This window comes from Meriones unguiculatus, chromosome 3, assembly GCF_030254825.1.
Source record: "Meriones unguiculatus strain TT.TT164.6M chromosome 3, Bangor_MerUng_6.1, whole genome shotgun sequence".
Taxonomy (NCBI): Eukaryota; Metazoa; Chordata; class Mammalia; order Rodentia; family Muridae; genus Meriones; species Meriones unguiculatus.
This window is the reverse complement of record NC_083351.1, coordinates 16,647,549-16,666,311: the sequence shown is the minus strand read 5'-3', so window position 1 is coordinate 16,666,311 and position 18,763 is coordinate 16,647,549. Positions and strand designations below refer to the sequence as shown.

The 18,763-nt window shown below is 47.4% G+C and overlaps 1 protein-coding gene across 1 annotated transcript in view; it reads right to left on the bottom strand.

Annotated features, from left to right (window-relative positions):
* Clic4 (chloride intracellular channel 4) overlaps positions 1-18,189 on the bottom strand; it is a 53,895-nt gene extending 35,706 nt beyond the window's left edge. The window contains exon 1 of the mRNA XM_021662473.2: positions 17,947-18,189. Coding sequence (XP_021518148.1) covers positions 17,947-18,018 — 72 coding nt within the window. The 5' untranslated portion in view covers positions 18,019-18,189. The remainder of the gene's footprint in view (positions 1-17,946) is intronic.
* Between the last annotated feature and the right edge of the window lie 574 nt (positions 18,190-18,763).

The following is an 18,763-nucleotide window of genomic DNA, read 5'->3' as shown; positions in this document are numbered from 1 at the left end:
GCTGAAGCAGGAGAACTGTCACCAGTTCCAAGACAGCCTGGGCTAAGGATGAGACCATGTGCCCCAGCGAAGAAAGGAAAAAACTGCTAGTAATAGAGGGGACAGCACATCAGGAGGCCGAGGCAGGACAGCAAATTTGAGGCCTGCCTATGATACAGTGAGATCCTGTCTCAAAATACTGAATAAATGGCAGAATTGGCTCACTATAGGACATTTTAATGTAAAATGCTAGCACTTGACTAACATAAAGGAGTTAATTCTAGGCCTTTCATTTAGAATTTTTTCATTATATTACAAATTATGTTTCCTTAAAATTATAAACAAAATTATCTTACTTCAGCCATTAAAACTTAATATTCAGAACTTCTATTTATCTCAGACCTAAAATTTTTAAAAATCTGAAAATAGCATGTTTATTACTAAAATTCTTAATTACTATTTTAAAGACAAGTCCCCAAAATATGGTAAAGATAAACTCAAAATAATACCCCTGTGTCTGCTGTATTTAACACAACAACCAACAAAATCCTTTACCATTCAGGCAGCTCAAGAGATAGTTCAAATGTGTTTACCTTTCTCAGACTGCCTGCTTCCATTTTGCTAAGCACTTTAACTGATTCATCTACATTTGTTTTCCTATAGACTACATATAATCGTGAAAAGTTAATTCTCGATCAGACTACAAAATCTCAGGTCCCAACTTCTCTCCCTTGCTCCCACCATTTCTTTTGAGACAGGATCTCCTATATGGTCCAAGGCTGGCCGTATCTTCACTGCATAGACAAGGATGACAGTGAACTTCTGAGCCTCCTGTCTCCACCTTCCAATTACTGGATCATGTGCATGGACCATCAGCGGGCCAATATATATGGTTCTGGGAATCGGACCCAAAGCCTCAAGCATGCTAGGCAAGCATTTGAGCTACACACACAGATACACACACACAGACACACACACACCAGGTTTTTAACTTTATGTCTGGGTCTATACTCAAGCCCAAGGGTACAACTTTGGCATATAAAATAAACCTACACTAGACAGCACCCACTTTACAGACAACAGCAGAGACCTGTCACATACATGCAGGAGTTAAGCCTGGCCTGCCAGTTATGTGACTTTAAGACTCTAACCCTCCTCACTAACCTGGTATTATTAACTTTAGATCAGTAGCTATAGAATAAGCTCCTGCTCAAACCCAAATTGCATGTTGTAAGCTTAAAGACCAAACAGACTCCTACCTGTGGCGCTTGCTATGGTGTGACACGGAACAGCACACCAGCAACAGACATAATATTCACACCAGCAACAGACATAATATTCTTTGCATGCTTCTATGCCTGTATTAGGCACAAAAGTTTGTCCAGAATCCTAGCAAACATTTACTGAGTTAATGAATTATACACATACACACACACACACACACACACACACACACACGCACGCACTTACCCTCCTATGGTAGGTGTGGGGCTATAAAAGATGAAATAGACTCATTAATTTCTCATTATGATGACAAGATACCCGACAAAAGCAGCTTAAGGGAGAGTTTGCTTGGCTCTCGGTCTAAGGATACGGTCTACGGGCAGAAGGGGAGGCTGCAGCAGGTGTGGACCTGGCCACTCTCCACCCACCACCAGGATGCACACAAATGAGTGCCCGACACAGCTCATATTCTCCTTTCCCCTTTGGGGAAGGCACCTCCCACATCTGGGGCAGATTTTTAGTTCCACCTCTCTAGAAATGGCCTTGGACACTCCCAAGTGTCTCCTGGATGATTACAAAGCCAGCCAAGTTGACAATGAAGACTGACCATCACAGAGCTTCTTGGCCTCCTGACTAACATCATGTGAAGATTAACAACACACCCCTGGTCCTGAACTTCTGGAACTCACATGAGCCAGGAACAAAGCAGCAGGAGAAATGATTCAGATGAATGGCAGAATGGGCACTAAGCTAGATGAGAGAGCAGAAGGAGCTCGTTCTGCTAAAGGAACAAGGAGGTCAGAGAAGGGTACGGAAGCTGTCTCTGCAGATCCTTGGAGAGCACTCAGCTTCATAAACTGACTCCCTAAGATCCTTGAGATTTGTTAAGTGCTCATTCTGCTCCAAGCTCTTTCTTATAAGATGCCATGAGCAGCCAGGCATGGTGGCACATGCCTGTGACTCCAGCACCTGGGTGGCCAAGGCAGGAGAGCTCTGCAAATTTCAAGTCGGCCTGGGCTACACAGCGAGCTCCACATCAGCCAGAACAACACAGTGAAACTTAGTAAATTCTCAAAAACTTTTTTAAAAAGTTAAGCCTTAGATGGCCATGGTGGCTTCTCATACCTATAAATCCTAGCATCTGGCAGACTGAGGCAGAAGGACTGCCATAAACTTGAGGCCAGCCTGGACTCTACAGTGAGTTCCAGACAGCCTGGGCTAGAAGACAGACCACAGTAGAAACACGCACATTATTCTCGTGAGGCTGCGTGTCTTGGCACGCTTGCAAAGGGCTCTAGGAAGGACCACAAGCGCTGAACACACTTATTGTGAGTAAAAAAGAAATGCTTTGGGGAGCTTCAAGAGCTCTTATCTGAGAACAAAATGTGCTCTGGCCAAAACCAGAATTATCCCATCTTTCTGTTCTTCTGCTACCTCTATAAGCAGCCAGTCAGAACAGATCTTATTGCCACCTAACCACACTGGGATCTACACAGTGAAAACATTGAATAACAAATTACATAGAACATGCTTCTTACGCAAGTCCAACCCCAAAGTAAAAGCATCTTTGACAAAGTCTTAACATTATAAAGCCAGCTTGAAAGGGGGGTGATGAAACAATGACAAAGTCAAAAAATTTGTTTACTTTAATGTTTACTTAAAATTCCCCGTAAATGGTTTAGCATATTTTAAGGGGCAGAGGACATATGGACCACAGGACTAAGCCACATGTAGCCTTTCCAGTGAGCCAAAAAGCCAGGGAGGAAGGCAGATTGAAAAGTACTGGCTGATCTCATTAGCCCTGCTTAGGAAGCTGGGTAAGCCTGACTTCACCCCTGGATCACGCGGCTATATTTAGTTTATACCTAATATGGACGAAGTCCTGACGGAAGCCATTTCCTCTCTCCACAAAAAGAAACTTCCTTGCTTTTCTTCTGTCAACAATGCAAAGGGTGGGCTCCTCTGAAGGGGGAGTTTTAAAAAGCAAAGAAAGGAAAGAGAGAGTTGAGAAAAACATTAACAAATTAGGATGTGGCTTCTCAAACGTTGCCCACTCTGACACTGCTAAACGGGAAACAATTCTGAAATCAAAATCCATGATGCTCAAGTGAGGCGCCTCTATTTAGCTTCTGAAGAGACTCTTTAAAGCATTTTACAAGAGCCCAATTAACCAGGCCTCCAAAGCACAAAGGTGAAGCAATGGAAACCCTGTAATCTCCTCCTAAACCTTTTCAAGAAGCGTGTTAAGGTTGTCAGTCCATAGCAGAGCACTTGTGTGCCCTGTGTGAAGGCCGGGGTTCAGGAGTTAGCACCTAAAAAGAAAGAAAGAGGGCTGGAGAGATGGCTCAGTGGTTAAGAGCACTGTCTGCTTTTCCAAAGGACCCGGGTTCAATTCTCAGCACTCATATGGCAGCTAACAACTGTCTATACCACCAATTCCAAGGGATCTGACACCTTCACACTAATGCACACAAAATAAAATAAATTATTTAAAAAAAAAAAAGAAAGAAAGAAAGAAAGAGGTGGGGAGAAGAGAAGGAGAGGAAAGAAAGATCAGACAGGAACTCAAAGAGCACGATTCGGACCCCGGTCCTGTGGCTTCCTGGCCCTCGATGAACCTCAGTGTATGACCCAGAGTTGACATGTCTAATGCAGGGTCTAGCTAACACATGGAAACGGCTGGCATCCTGGCCCACAATCGGCACCCGGTGCTGCCTATTATCTTGGCTTTTGTCAGTTTACTGTGTCCTGCGTGGGAGTAAATTAAGTACTTTCAAGAAGTTTATAACACTATAATAAGATAAAAGATAGTCACTTTATGATCCCTGAGTCACCTAATTACAGCCGTACTCAAGTTTTAGAGCTTTATTACCACCCCACTGTAATACATACAAGGAGGAGACTAGACACTTGGAATCTAGACGTAAATACACTAGGAGACTGCAATTCCACCCTCACCCCTTAAAACTACCAGCCAGTCATGACAGCAAGAGCCTTTAATCCCAGCACTCAGGAGGCAGAATCAGGATGTCTGAGTTCCAGGCTACCGAAGTCTACAGAGTGAATTCCAGGCCAGCTAGCGACCAACAATCTAATAAGCATAAGGCCCGCAAATGGTTTTGGGGCCCAAGCACGTAACCCAGCGATCAGAAAGAAGAGGCGGGGCCAGTCGTGGTGGTGCCGTTAGTCCCAGGAGGCAGAGGCAGGCTGATCTCTGTGAGTTTGAGGCCAGCCTGGTCTACAAAAAGTTCCAGGGCACTCTGGACTGTTACACAGAGAAACCCTGTCTAGGAAAAAAAAAAGAAGAGAGAGAGAGAGAGAGAGAGAGAGAGAGAGAGAAAGAAAGAAAGAAAGAAAGAAAGAAAGAAAGAAAGAAAAGAGACACAGGAGGATTTCAATTTCAATGACAGCCTGGGTTGCATAAGTTGACGCTCTCAGAAAGAAAAAGAAATTCATGGATGTTTACACTATTTCTATTTCTTCTGTTACAAATTAAATGAACTCAAAGTCTCTTGCAATGGAGATGTTTAAATATTTACACATATCTATATTTCTCCATTAAAAGCATTATTTAATGCCACTTACTATATAACCAATCAGCTTAATAATGGCATACCATAAAAATAAAAAAGAATGAAATCTGGTAGCCTAGGAAAACAAAAAATTATTAATTCAAAGTACCCCTACAGAACCACTATATCTGATACCACAGTGACTCTCGACCTCTTTTGGAATTTCACTTGAAAAGAGGAAGAAGAGAAAAAACACTCTTAATGCTTAGCAACAAAGAGTCCTGAGAGCTGTGACAATGAACTAAAATGGAGCTCCCGTCCCAGGCCTGCCCTTCAGTCACCTAACAAGTCAGCAGGACTGTGAGCTGTTGAAGGAGTCCCGGTCAGGTCCTGGGACTTTTTTCATACTGGCTCCTCACTGGTGATTTAGAATGGGAAGTTCTCCACCTATTTGCAAAGCCAGCCAGGCAGATCTTAGTAATATCCCAGAGGCTGACAACACACGTATTGCACACATAACTAACCAAAGGCCAGGGCAGTCTAACTCTGCATCCCAAAGGCGGCATAAAGCAACTGAGCGGAGCCCCGCTGTGTGTCACGCTTTAAGTGGTTTCCTTATTAACACTTTTAATCTTACCAAAGCCCAAGAGTCAGGTGCTATTAGCTCAATGGAAACATCAAGTGACGGGTGGAGCCAGGATTTAAACACAGCTCCAGCATCTAAGTTTTAAAAATAAAATGTGTGTGAGTGCGTACATATACATAGGGGTCAGAGGACAGCCTAGGTCGTCACCTTCCACCTTGTTTAGACAGGGTCTTGTCAGACTAGCTAATAACCTGCAGGCATCTGGAGATTCTTATTCTATCTCCCAGGAGCACTGGGGTTACAGGCACAAGCTACTGTATCTGCCCATACAGTATGGGTCCTGGGGATCCAAACTCAGGTCCTCACGCCTGCATGGCAAGCACTCTCCCTAGAACCGTCTGCCCAGCTCTCCAGTATCCACTGCGAGGTAAGTACATTGACAAACAGCAAAATGCTACGCTTAACTGGACACTTGAAATATTAATTCTGATTCCCTGTACCTTGGAAATGGAGGAATATTCTAGTGCCAATGTAGAAAGCACAGGTGATACTTTGGGCAACAATCACCCTCTGACTCTAACTTAGGGGTCTCAGATCATATATACGTCTTAGCAATTAGAGGCTGTGGCAGGAAGATTGTGGTTTCCAAGGCTAGCGCAGGCTACACTGACAAACCTTGTCTCACAAGAAAGGAAGGAGGGAGGGAGGAATGAGAAAGGAAGGAAGGAGGAGGGAGGGAGGGAGAAAGAGGAGGAAGGGAGGGAGGGAGGGAATGAAGGAGGAGGAGGAGAGAGGGAGGGAGGAGAAAGAGGAGGGAGGAGAAAGGAAGGGAGGGAGGGAGGGAGGAGAAAGGAAGGGAGGGAAGGAGGGAGGAGGAAGAGGAGGGAGGGAGGAAGGGAGGGAGGGAGGAGGAAGAGGAGGGAGGAGGAAGGAAGGGAGGAAGGGAAGGAGGGAGGGAGGGAAGGAGGGAGGGAGGGAGGGAGGAAGGGAAGGTGGGTAACGCTTTTGAGTATATCCTAAGAACCTCTCCAAAGTAAAACAAATATGAATTACGGCACTGACTTTCCCAGATGGCTTCTTTCTTCTGTTTTATATGGATTTGTGTAAGCTTCATGGTTGCTAGGCAAACACTACCACCGAACCACGTCCCCAGGCCCAACCCAGTGATTTGCTTCACCCTTTCAACCTATTTATCTGGCTTCTTGTATGAGCATTCTTGTGAATTTAACAAGCACTTGCATTTCCCCAGTCATGTGATTTTTTTAATTGTTTCTTTTCCCACTAGCCGCCTCTGGAATAAAGTGTGTGCAAAGGGGAGGGCGGGCACCGTTCCTCAGCAAACTCTTTACAGAATAATAATCCAATGAGTTAATCCACAGGCACTTACACTCCGCACTCCACACATGTCTGTATTAGCTACACTGAGTACGAACGTTCTTCTTTGCATTCACTCAACCCTGCATTTGGGAACTGCGACATAAAAATAAGTCAGTGAGCCTAAGCACTTATTCTAAGAACATGAATGACAAGCTTCTGCAAGCAGAAAAAGCCTCCCAGCCAGGGAGTTACAATGGCTCCCCAGGAGAGAGCTTTCTGGGACTCTGGAGGCCAGTTCCTTCTGGCCACAGGGACTCCACAGCGCATCTGCTTTGTTTCCCCTGAGCCTGGAGCAGCTCATGGTATCCAATGGGCACTTAAGTAAAGGCTAGTTTAATGAAAATTGCTCAAACCAGCACTAACGTGTACCTCTCTGTATTTATGAAAAAAAAAATTGCAATGAGAAGAGGACACAAATACGATGTGCTTTATTGGCGAGTTCTAAAGCTGTTTGAGACATCATTTTAAACAAGATAAAGTGACAGGTTTGGAAATTACAGATGCCCAGCCTTCTTAGTACACTATATTTAAAGTGATAGCTGCCCCCAAAAAATTAAGAAGCTGGGCCTGGCGGCGCACACCTTTAATCACAACACTTGGAAGGCAGAGGCAGGTGGACCTCTCTGAGTTCGAGGCCAGTCTGGTCAACGAAGTAAGTCCCAGGACAGCCAAGGCTACACAGAGAAAACCCTGTCTTGGAAAAAAAAGAGAGAGAGAGAAATGATACAAATTCTATGACATAACAGAAGAATATAAGCAGCACAGGGGGAAAAATTAAGTTAAATCTTGAAAGCAGATTTCATTCAAGCTCAAATTTCATTTTACTTTGAGAAAGACTGCTCTCAGTTCCGGCCTTAGAGAAAAGATTCCTGTAGTTTACCATGTAAGTTTACCTTTCAAAACCTAACTGCACTACTGAATAAGACCCTATTTCAAATGAACAATTAAAAAAAAAAATCATACACACAAAGCTTTACCTAGAGCCAGGAATGGTGGCACATGTCTGTAATCCCAGCAACCAGAAAGCAGGGGCAGTGTGCCATGCATTTGAGGCCATCCTGGACAACACGAGTTCAAGGCTAGCTTTGGCTATAGACCCTGTCTCAGGAGGGAGGAAACACATACCTAAGTAGGCACCTGAAGCAACAGTAAATTGAAAATTATTTAAACTAAAAGGTTTTGTTTTTGTTTGTTGTAGTTTTTGGGGTGGGGTTGTCTTGTTTTACTTTGTTCTGTCTGTTTTCCAGGAGTTTGGTGGGGAGACACCTCACTATATACCTCTGGCTGGCCTGAAATTCACCAGTCCACCTCAGAGATGCACCTCCCAAGTACTGGGATTAAAGGCATGTGCCAGCACACTCAAGTAATTTATTTTTCTTTTATGTGTACCAGTGATCTGCCTATGTATGTGTATTGCACGCATGCCTAGAGCCCAGAGGCCAGGAGGACATCAGATTCTCTGGAATTAAGAGTTACAGGCAGTCACAGAAACCAAACTGTGTCCTCTGCAAGAACAGCAAGTACTCTTAACTGCCCTCTCTCCAAAAGAAAAGCCTTGATTTACTGCTCTGGACTCTGAAGATAACTGAAAACCAAAAGAACTGTAAGCAGCACCACGCTACACACTGGAGTCAAGTGAGACCATCTCTAAAAGTTAGATCTCTTTCAGACTAAGGACTGTCACTCTAGAGAGTGGGTGGAAGGCTTCTGAGAAATACAGTTGACAGCTGATCAGGCAAAATCTCACCACTAAATCATCAGTGTTTCAATGACACACACAGACAGCAGTATCGGCCAGCCTATGCTTTATTTTCTTTCAACTATCCATCAAATACAGTTGCTAAACAGATGTTCCTTTTCCAATGAACTGCGTATTTTAAAGGGTATCTGTAGCCAGCTCAAATCAGCTTCAGTGGAGTTAGGGCCTACCAACTATACCTAAATGCACTTGTTCACTCATAAGATTTACTGAATGCCATTAGGAAGCAGGCGAGCTTCTAAATACACAAAGATGAACCACAGGGGTCCTGCCTACATTGAGCCTCCTCTATTATGACAAAGACATGTGAAGCCAAAAAAAAAAAATTGCTCTCCACAAATAGGTTAACAGAAAAGTGACGCTGAAGAATTAATGAAGACTTTTTAAAGGATTTATGGAAGCCCGTGGAGTTTAACCGATGAGAACATGATAGGGAAGGTTGCTTCAGGCAGGCAGCGCAGCCCATACACAAGCCTTCTGAGCAGCTAAGGCAAAGGCCCGGGGTGCAAGTGTCGGTGAATGGTTGTGCCAGCTGTAGGCATGAATGCCGGGCTAGGGCTCTGAAGTTAGCTTTTCACTTAGCAGGAGGCAAGAAAATGCAATCAGTACTTGGCGGGGAAGGAGAAGAGAAACACATCTTAGCTGGATCTTCAGAAAACATTGCTTATAGCAGTGCTTATCTCCCACTGTGGCTGCAAGTGTACTTTATGTTCTAGGGACAATGGTTTAAACATACCCCATGCTTCGCTTTCAGAGATCTTTGTTGCCATTCCAATCCCTTGAAATACCTTAGATTTCTGCAGCCTTTCCTGTACCCCCATTTTCAGCTTGCAGAAGAATGGATGTTTGGGGGTTTTTTGTTTGGTTTTGCTTTTTTCTTTCCTCTGTTTAGTAACTATTCAGGCACTATTGTAGGCGCTGTATACATCAGTGGGCAACTTCATTACGGTGTGCAGATTTAGTCAGAGAAGAAAACCAGACACGTGTCTACTAGTGATTAAGACAGAGAAAGACAGAGACAAAGGGAAACTGGGAATGGCCTGCTTCCTCTTCCCTCCCTTGTTTCTCTTCTCTCCCTTTCTCCTTTCCTTTCCCTTCCTTTCTCCCCTTCCTTCTCCTCCCTTCCTCTATCCCTCCCTCCCTCCCTCCCTCCCTCCCTCCCTCCCTCCCTCCTGGTCTCTTGTAGCCCAGGCTGGCTTCAGATTTGCTATAGAGCTAGGAATAACCTCCACCCTCTGACCCTCTTGCTTCCATCTAGGACACACGCCTTTCTTCTTTGGCAGTGCTGGAGGGCGCAGGGCTTCCTGCGTGCCAGGCAAGCACTCTCCCAAGAGTTACATGCCTAGCCTCCGGAGGTCTTTGTGAGATTTTTATCCTTGGTGAAAACTGCATTTCTCAGAAGAGTTTAGGTGAAGTGACAAGGTTAGAATTCTATTTTAAGATGAGAAGCCTGGTCACCCATGGAAAACAGGTTGGGGGTGAGGACGGACACACGGAAAACTGCTGGAGGCCATCGCACTTGAGCAGGACGATGGTAGCTCAGATTAGAGAAGGGATAGAGAGAAGAGCATGAACTCAGGGTAGATTTGGGGAGGAGACAGTAGGGAGATGTCAAAGGAAGAGGTATGTGTGGGCGGAGCTGGAGAAATGATGTGCCTCCTGTTCAGTCACTGGCTCCCAGGTTGTCTGTTATGGAGACGGAAAAGGAGTGGTGTTGAGACTGACTTCTAAGCTTAGCATGACCTACGGGGATCTCTTGAGAAGAAGTCTAGGTAAGCTAGAGAAACTTGGGACTTGAAGACACACCTGTTAGATGTGTGTGTGGCGTTTACAGGCATCACTTTTTCCATGACATTGCAGAGTCAGGAAAGTGCCCAAAAGCCCGAAGAAGGCACGAGGTCCTCTGGAAATGGAGTTATGGATGTGAGCCAAAATTTAGGTGCCAGAAACCAAACCCTGGTCCTCTGCAAGAGCATGACTGACTCGTCAAGTCTAGATGGTCTGGAGGGACAGACCAGCAGGTTAAGAGCACTTCCTGCCCTTTCAGGGGACCGGGGTTCCAGTCCCCAGATCAGAAACTCAGGGCCAGCCTGGGCTACTTAGGGAGTTTGAGGCCAGCCTGGTCTATCTGAAGCCTCTTCTAAAAAAGAAAAAAAAAAAAAAAAGAAAGAAATTGGGGCCAATGAGATGTTCAGCAGTCATTGGTCACACCAAGCCTGATGACCTGAGTTCCACCCTCAGGATCTACAGTGTGAAGGACAGAACCAACTCCTTACAAGCAGATCGCTGACTTCCACACAGGCAAGGGGCACCACATGCATGCATGCATGTATAAATGTATAATAAAAGTAAAAATATAAGGCAAATGGAGAAGTCAGTCATGGTGACTTACGTCGGTAATATTAGCACTTAAAAGGCTGAAGCAATAAGACTGCCTTGGGTCAGCCAGGTCTGTATAGCAATCTCTCCCTCTCACATACACAGAGAGAGAGAGAGAACAGAAGGAATTGTAGTCCTGGCTGTCCTGGCACTTGCTCTGTAGACCAGGCTGGCCTGGAACTCTGCTTGCCGCTGCCGCTGCCACCGCCACTCCACCCCACCTCACCCCTCACAAGAGCTGCTTATCATTAATTCAACAACCACCAAATTTCAAACAAGCATCAGTTTTACTTTAGATAAACCAAACTTGCAGAATATAACACAGAACGAGTACGTGAGTTTCTTTAAGCAACTCCTAAAAAGCCAGTTGTAGCCTCAGTGATAGCTTTCGTCTCTAAATATTCCAGTCATCTTTAAACCAATGACCTCATGTAGGCTGTCACACACAGGACCTTGAACTTCTAATCCTCCTGCCTCTGCCTCCTAACTGCTGGAATTAGATTTTATTCTGTTTGGTTTTGCCTTTTTCAGTGTGGGGTCTCTGGTCTTGAACCAGAGATCTTTGTGTTGCAGCCTGCTGAGGGTGGGATTATAAGTTTCTATCATGCCCAGCTCATTCATATATCTGTGAGTCACACACTGTATAACCCAAATTGATCTGGAACTTGTGATAATCCTCCTGCCAAAGCTTTGGGTGTACAGGATTAGAGGCATGAACTAGTACTCCCAGCTTCGGCTTGACTTCTGAAGACTGAATGGAACAAAAAGTCAATGCATACTCCAGGAAAGAGGTGGTGCTAAGACCATGGCTACTGTCATCAGCCGGGGCTCACCACCACCGTCCAACCACACCTCAAACTCCTAGCAGAGAAAAAGGCCTGTGCTTACTCCTCTCCCAGCTGCCGGTCGCTTCAGTCGCCACACCCATACCATACTCAACAGTTCCTAGGCAAAGACTGATCTCACTGCCTCCCTAGTCCACACCTATGGAAGGGAGAAGTTAATTCTGAAAAAGCAGCTTCAGTGTTTAGAACTGATTTCTCCTAAAGAGCACAAAGGGAGATCCTACCTAACACCAGTCAATCAATTCCAGGTGTTAGCGGGGCCCTCTGATAGCCAAGCTGCTAGAGCAGGGGATGGTAGCTGCTGGTTTCACAAACATAAACTTTGCTTTCTAAGGGCAGGTATATTCCTTTAATCCCAGAGGAGACAGAGGCAGGCGAGTCTCTGTGAGTTGGTGGCCAGCCTGATCTACAAAGGGAGTTCCAGGACAGCCAGGGCTATATGGAGAAACCCTGTCTCACAAAAAGAACAACCAACCAAACAAACAAACCCTTTTGCTTTCTTCTAGCAAGGCCCAGACAGGATAACTGTTTACAGGGAAGCTTTAGACACTATCTAAGTTTTTTTTAAAAACCTAAGTAAATTTTCCTTAAACCAACTCAATACGTATCAGATCAGGCTTCATTTTTCACTCTAGTCTTACAGGAAGACTACAACATTACACAAAAATTCTCAAGTTTTTGAAAAGGACTAGGGTATATTTGCAATTAAGAGCACTACTGACTGCCAAGTCCAAAGAACACGTATGTGACTGATGGATGGAGACTTTACTAGACTAACGAATGCTTGAAAAGCACTAACAAGATTTTGGACTTCTGTATTGACTAAAGCATGCTCTCCTCTGGTCGAGCAATACAAGAGGTACACCAAACATAAGCTTCCGTTTTTGCAAAAGCTTCAATACAAACTTGCATATTCCTTACACTCAAGCCCAAAATTTAATTTCTTAAGCGAAACTACCTTTGCTTTTCTTTCCCAGTTAGTGTACATAGCCTGATTTCACAGCAACCACTCTCCCAGCATCGCTAAATGGCACAAACACCTAATTTGATTCCTCTTTAGTGTAATGACTACTCACTTGAGTAATCTACCACCTGGTCTCCATCTTCAAAAATAAAGCAACTGGTTTGGTTGTTGGGCAAGAAAAACACACAGAGCCCTGTCAGAGCCTCCCAGGTCCCTGCCTCAGCTCCATCTGTGTAGTTTTCATCTCCGGTGTTTTTTCAGAGTCTCTTTTATTTCTTCTTCTCCCACACATACAAGTAAATAGCCATGCTGGGTGCTGGTAAAATTCAGTGTTTGTGTTATGCCAGGTGATCGACAGTTTTACAAGTCTATTACAATGAGAACCAGAATTTAGTGTTCTCCCTAAGAATTATTTCACTCAAAGCTGGAAACAACATCTCTCTCTCTTTCTCTCTCTCACCACCACCACCACCACCAAAAACAATTAAACCAACAACGTTAACAAAAGCAAGACCGTTGGACTTCTTGTGTAGAACTTCATTTTAAATCCAAAGAAAAAGAAAACAGAAAGTCGCCAGCGGCAGAGAATGCGGCACACTCTCTGGGGTCCATACCCAACCCTAGTTCCAACATTGTTACTTGTTCAAACAATTCTCAGAGTTAAATGCTCTCATTCCAAATACGGTCTTATTTATCTACATTAAATTGCGTCTTTCATGAGTTTATAATTAGTCTAACTCATTCTCCCGATTTTATATTTTAAATATAAGAATAAGAAGGGGAGAAAAAAAAAAACTAAAAAAAAAAATGCTAATTGCTGGGCCTGAAGCTGAAATAGAAAGATCAAAAGTTCCAGACCCGGGGCTGCAGAGACAGCTCAGTGGGGAGAAGGAGCCGTCTGTAACTCCAGGGGACCTGGTGGCCCCTTCTGGCCGCCTTGGGCAGGAGCTACGCACGTATGTAGTACACCACAGGCAAACCACACACACATAGAAAATAAATATTTTTTAAAAGGAGGGAACTTGCCTTTAATCTCAGCACTCAGAGGGGGGTGGATCTCTGTGAGTTCAAAGCCAGCCTGGTCTATTGAGAGTTCGAGGTCGGCTAAGGCGACACTGAGACCTTGTCTCACACTCCTTGAGCGTTTACAGAGCAGAGGCTTGGCTTAGTGGTAACGTGCCCGCCTAGCATTCCTAAGGCCCTGGGTTCCATCCCCAGAACCATCCAAACCAAAATAAGACAAAAGGCTATTTGATATTCCTCACACGGACACTCGGGACTGACCACTGAGGTCTTGTGAGCCAAGTCTCAGAAAAAGAGACAGAACTAAAAGCTCCTGAGAAGTTCACAAACACACGCCCTGAACTAATTTTAGATTTCAGCTAAATCATGCTCCAATGGCTTGTAATCATAACCCAAATGTCATTTTCCATCAGAAACTCATTTCCATTCTCTGTAGCAGTCTTTAACCGAGCAAGCCTAGCCTGGCTTCTGCTCTACTCAATAATAATCTCATCCTGCCTTAATCACACTTCCCATCCCGCCTAGCTCACTTCCCAGAGACTCACTCATTCCCTACTTAGGAAACGCCGGAGGCCCCTCTGCCCTGGTGCTGGAGGAGGGAAGTCTGGCTCACCATTCCTCTGCTGGCTTCTAGGCACCCCTTAGGCATCCTTCCCAAACAACTTGACTGTCCCTTTCCTGTCCCTACTGCTCTTGGCTCCCCCTGTGTTCAGTCCCCTTGGCTCCAACACCTCCTGTCTCTTCTCCGTTCTGAGCTCCTTTCAGAATTGTATATTTAGTCAAAATCACCACCTTGAAGCAGCCTGTCTTTGGTCTACAGAAACAGCCCCAGGAAAAGAGAAACAAGAACAGTTTCCATTAACCTCACATTTTACACTATTTCCAGGTCCTTAGGTTCCTCTCCAGAAACCCCAAAGAAGCAAACCAGGTGGACAGGGGAACACTGTCTTTAGAATCTTCTGGCTCCTCAGAGGCTGGCCACATTGCATCCACAGTCAGGAAGCAGAAAGTGACAAATGCTGGTGCTCGGCTCCCCTCTCCCAGTCCAGGCGATCCCCTCCCCCTCCTGAAGGTCCAACCCTCCCCAGCCCCAGTCTCCATTCCCACAGCCAGGTTGCTCTTCCTCCCTCCACCTTACTAAATACCCATAAAGGGCTAGAGATGATTCAGAGGTTAAGAGCACTGGCTGCTCTTCCAAAGGTCCTGAGTTCAGTTCCCAGCAACCACGTGGTAGCTCACAACCATCTATAGTGAGATCTGGTGCCCTCTTCTGGTACACAGGCACACATGCAGGCAGAATTCTGTATAAATAATAAATCTTAAAAAAAAAAAAAAAAAACCTATGGCCAAGAAAAAGAAAACAAAACAGTTTTCAGTTACAAATTTAAGATACCTGGCTGAAAAACTAATGCTGTTTAGCATACCACCCTAGACAACCAGTTTCTGCCCCACACTGCTTTTTAAATAACTATGTAAGTGTATTTTACCATTTGCATTTCCCACATACAGGGTTTGAAAAGAAATCAACACCCTTTAACCACATTTTACTTTTCCTTTTTTCTCCTTTCAAACAACTAACTGGGTCCGTATCAGCATAAAATTGGCCTATATTAAAGCACAAAAGAGTAAAAATCATTTCACAGAAAAAAAAAAAAAGCTTAAGACAAAACAAATTGCCCAGGATAGCCCAACCAATGAGCACAGAACTATATAGACCTGTGAATTCAGTGGTTCGCACTACAAACACAGAACCCTGAGAAGGGGTATGCAAGTGACTCGGCTATGGAAAAAGTAAATCCCATTAAACTCCTTATAGAAGTATTAAATTAACATGAGGGTATTAGGTATCCATTATGTCCTTTCTGAGAGAGAGACAGTGTGCGTGCATGCGTGCGTGTTACTGAAAATCACATACAGGGCCTTGGCCATGACAGGCAAGTGTCCTGCCACTAAGCTACATCTCCAACCCCTTCCTAGTTTTCAAACACTTTTCTTGCCATATTACATTGTCCAACACCTCCCACACCACACTTAACAGAGGCTGTAACTGTAGTGTGTGATTCTAAGCTGTTGTGCTTGCTGCTGTTGATTTTGAGACTAGGTCTTCCTTTGCAGCCGTGGCTAGCTTGGAACTCACGTATGTAGACCTCTGGCCTCCAGCTCAGAGGTCTGCCTGCCTCTGCCTCCCAAGTGCTGGGATTAAGGGGCCGGGCTTCTACGGTTTCACCATGATTACCATAGCTGCTTTTGGAGGTTGGTTTTGGCTTTGTTTTGCTTTGTTATTTAGTTTATCAAAACTCCTTCCTGCAGGGTATGATGCTTCACACCTGATCCCAGCACTCAGCAGGATCTACCTAATGAGTTCCGAGACAAACAGGAGAGGGAGAGTGCAGATGAGAAGACAAAAGCTGTTCTGGCTTGATCTCTGGCCTAGGCTGCTCCCTGCTCCCTGGTGTCTTTCCACTCCCCTCTCCCCATTTCTTACTTCAGGTTCCTTCCTACACACCTCTAAAGTATTATGTCAGCTGGGCGGGAGGTGGCGCAAGCCTTTAATCCCAGCAGTGGAGAGGCAGAGGCAAGTGGATCTGAGTTCGAGGCCAGCCTGGTCTACAGAGTGAGTTCCACACAGCTAGGTCTACACAGAGAAACCTTGTCTCAAAAAAACAAAAAATAAAAATAAAGTATTATGTTTGCCACCTTGAGTAGCAGAGACGATTTTGAGCGCCTTATGCCTGTCTCAAGTCTCTAGACCATCAGTTCTCAACCTTCCTAACGCTGCTACACTTTATTACAGTCCCTTAAGTTGTGGTGACCGCCCCCCCCAGCATAAAATTCTTTTTATTGATACTTCATAACTGTAACTTTGCTACTGTGACGAATCGTAATGAAAATATCTGTTTTCCGATGCTGTTAGGCGACTCCGGTGAAAGGCTGGTTTGACCCTCATAAAGGGGGTCGCGACCCGCGGTTGAGGACCACTGCTCTAGACCAGACCGTTTCTAAAACTGGCAGCTGGAAAGAAAACACGGAGACGAACACGGCTACCGCCCTGCAGATGTCCGCCTTCCACCTCTGGAACGCGTCCTTCAAAAATTTCCGCTCTTTCAAATTAAACCTGGGAAAGGGCGAGAACAGTGCTGGGCTCCTGCTGGCTTTCTAACGTTGTTGCCTTCTTCTACATGGGCCCGGCTGTTTGGTGGCTGACAGCATCTCGCAGCGGCGGTCCGGTAGAGCAGACGACCCAGATGTGTGTAACTCATCCCTTCCCTACCGCCCCCGGAGGGAGAGCCGCGTGGAGCATCCGGGCACGGCGCTGGAGGAAGGCGGTCCCGGGGTTCTCAAGCCCCAGAAGGGCGAGAGGAATGAACCTCCCAAAGCCCGAGGGGACGGAGAACTCTTTTCTGGCATCAGTTTTTCTTTCAAACCAAAAGCGCCAGCCGTGGCGGCGACACCGACCAGGGCGGCCGAAAGGTTGCATCATGCGCAAACACGCCGCGCTTGAGAAACAAGAAAACCAGATGGTGGTAAAGCACCGGACAGGAAAACCCGAGCCGGGAATCTCCGTCTTTCCCGGAAACTCCGGGGCATCCACCCTTCTTTCCGCTTTTTCTTTCCCCCTCCTCTGCTGCTCTTGTCTGGATTTTGGGCGTGCGTCAGGGGGCTCACATCTGTAGCCCAGGCTGGACTCGAACTCGAGCCATTTCAAGCCTCAGCGGCTGGGTCACAGCCTAGCCACCACGCCCGCGTTTAAAAACATCTCCCCTCCCCCATGGGGAAGGGGGCAGGGTGGAGGGTCCCGCGCATCCCGGGCTCGCCCCGAGCTCACCAAGTAGCCGAGGCTGGCCCTCAACTCCCACGTCCTCCCGGGCCCGCCCTTCCCAACTGCTGGGTGTAGGGCGGACGCCACCTAGCCCGGCTCCCGGGTTGGGTTTTTGGTCTAATTTTCCTCTTTATCTTACTGAACGGGGCACCGAAATTAAAGTTTCAGTTTCACGGCGGCGGGGCGCGAGCGTCCGAGTTAACTCGGGGGAGCGATCGGGCGGGCGGAGCGGGCGAGGAGGGTGACAGGACCCACGCGGCGCGGCCGAGGAGCGGCCCGCCCCGCCGGGTCCGGCTCCGGGTGGCCGCGCCCGCGGGCGGCCGCGCCCGCGGGCTCCGCCGAGGTCCCGCTGCGAGGCGGGAAGGCGCGGGGCCGAGACAATGGGAGAGGGGCGCGGGGGGCGCGGGGACGCCGCGCGGGGGCGCCTCGGGGCGCGGGGCGCGCCTCGGCCGCGCCGCCCGGGACGGCGAGCGCTCACCTTGACGAAGAGCTCGATGAGGGGCTCTTTGTCCTCCTCCTTCAGCCCGTTCAGGGGCATCGACAGCGCCATGGCCGGCTGCGCTGGGCTCCGCGGGCGGCGGCTGCGGCTGTGCCTCCGGGGCTGCTGTGGCTGCGGGTTCCCGCCGCGCTCGCTCGCTGGACAGTCCCGGCGTCTAGCTGCCCGCGGCCTCGGCTCCTCGGCACCGCCTCACGCCTCCCGCGCGACTCCGACGGGGCTGCGGTCCCAGCCGCTTCAAACCGCGGGGCGGGGCCCGGGGGCGGGGCGGGGCCCGGGGGCGGGGCGGGGCCCGGGGGCGGGGCGGCGGCACGGAGCCTCCGGACTCTGCGGGTGGTGGAGTGGGCGGGGCGCGCTTTGAGGCGTGGCCTCTGGCGAGGAAGGCTGCTGGGGGGCGGGGCCTAGGCTGGGCAGCGCCGACGGGCGGGGCGGGGCCCCTCATGAGCCACGCCCCCCGGGGCGGGAGGGAGAGGGTCCGGGGAGCCGGAGCCTGACACCGCCTCCCTCCGTGGCGCGGACGCGTCCTCCGCAGCTGCTGCTGGTTGGGTGCCAGGTGACCTCATGCGGCGGCCCGCCTCGCGCCCTCTCCCCGCTGCAGCCGCAGGGACTCATCATCCCCGCCCGTTCCCGGGGCGGCAGCCTCCCGGGCTCCTTCTGTTAGGCGCGGCCGCCTTTTCCTGGAAAACTTTTGCGAAAGTTTTCATGTCCTTAAGAAGGACTTTTTTTCTTCCCCTGACTGCGGGCCTCCCTTTGGGCCTCTTCTCTATTAGAAATCAAGATGCTCGGAAGGGCTTATGAA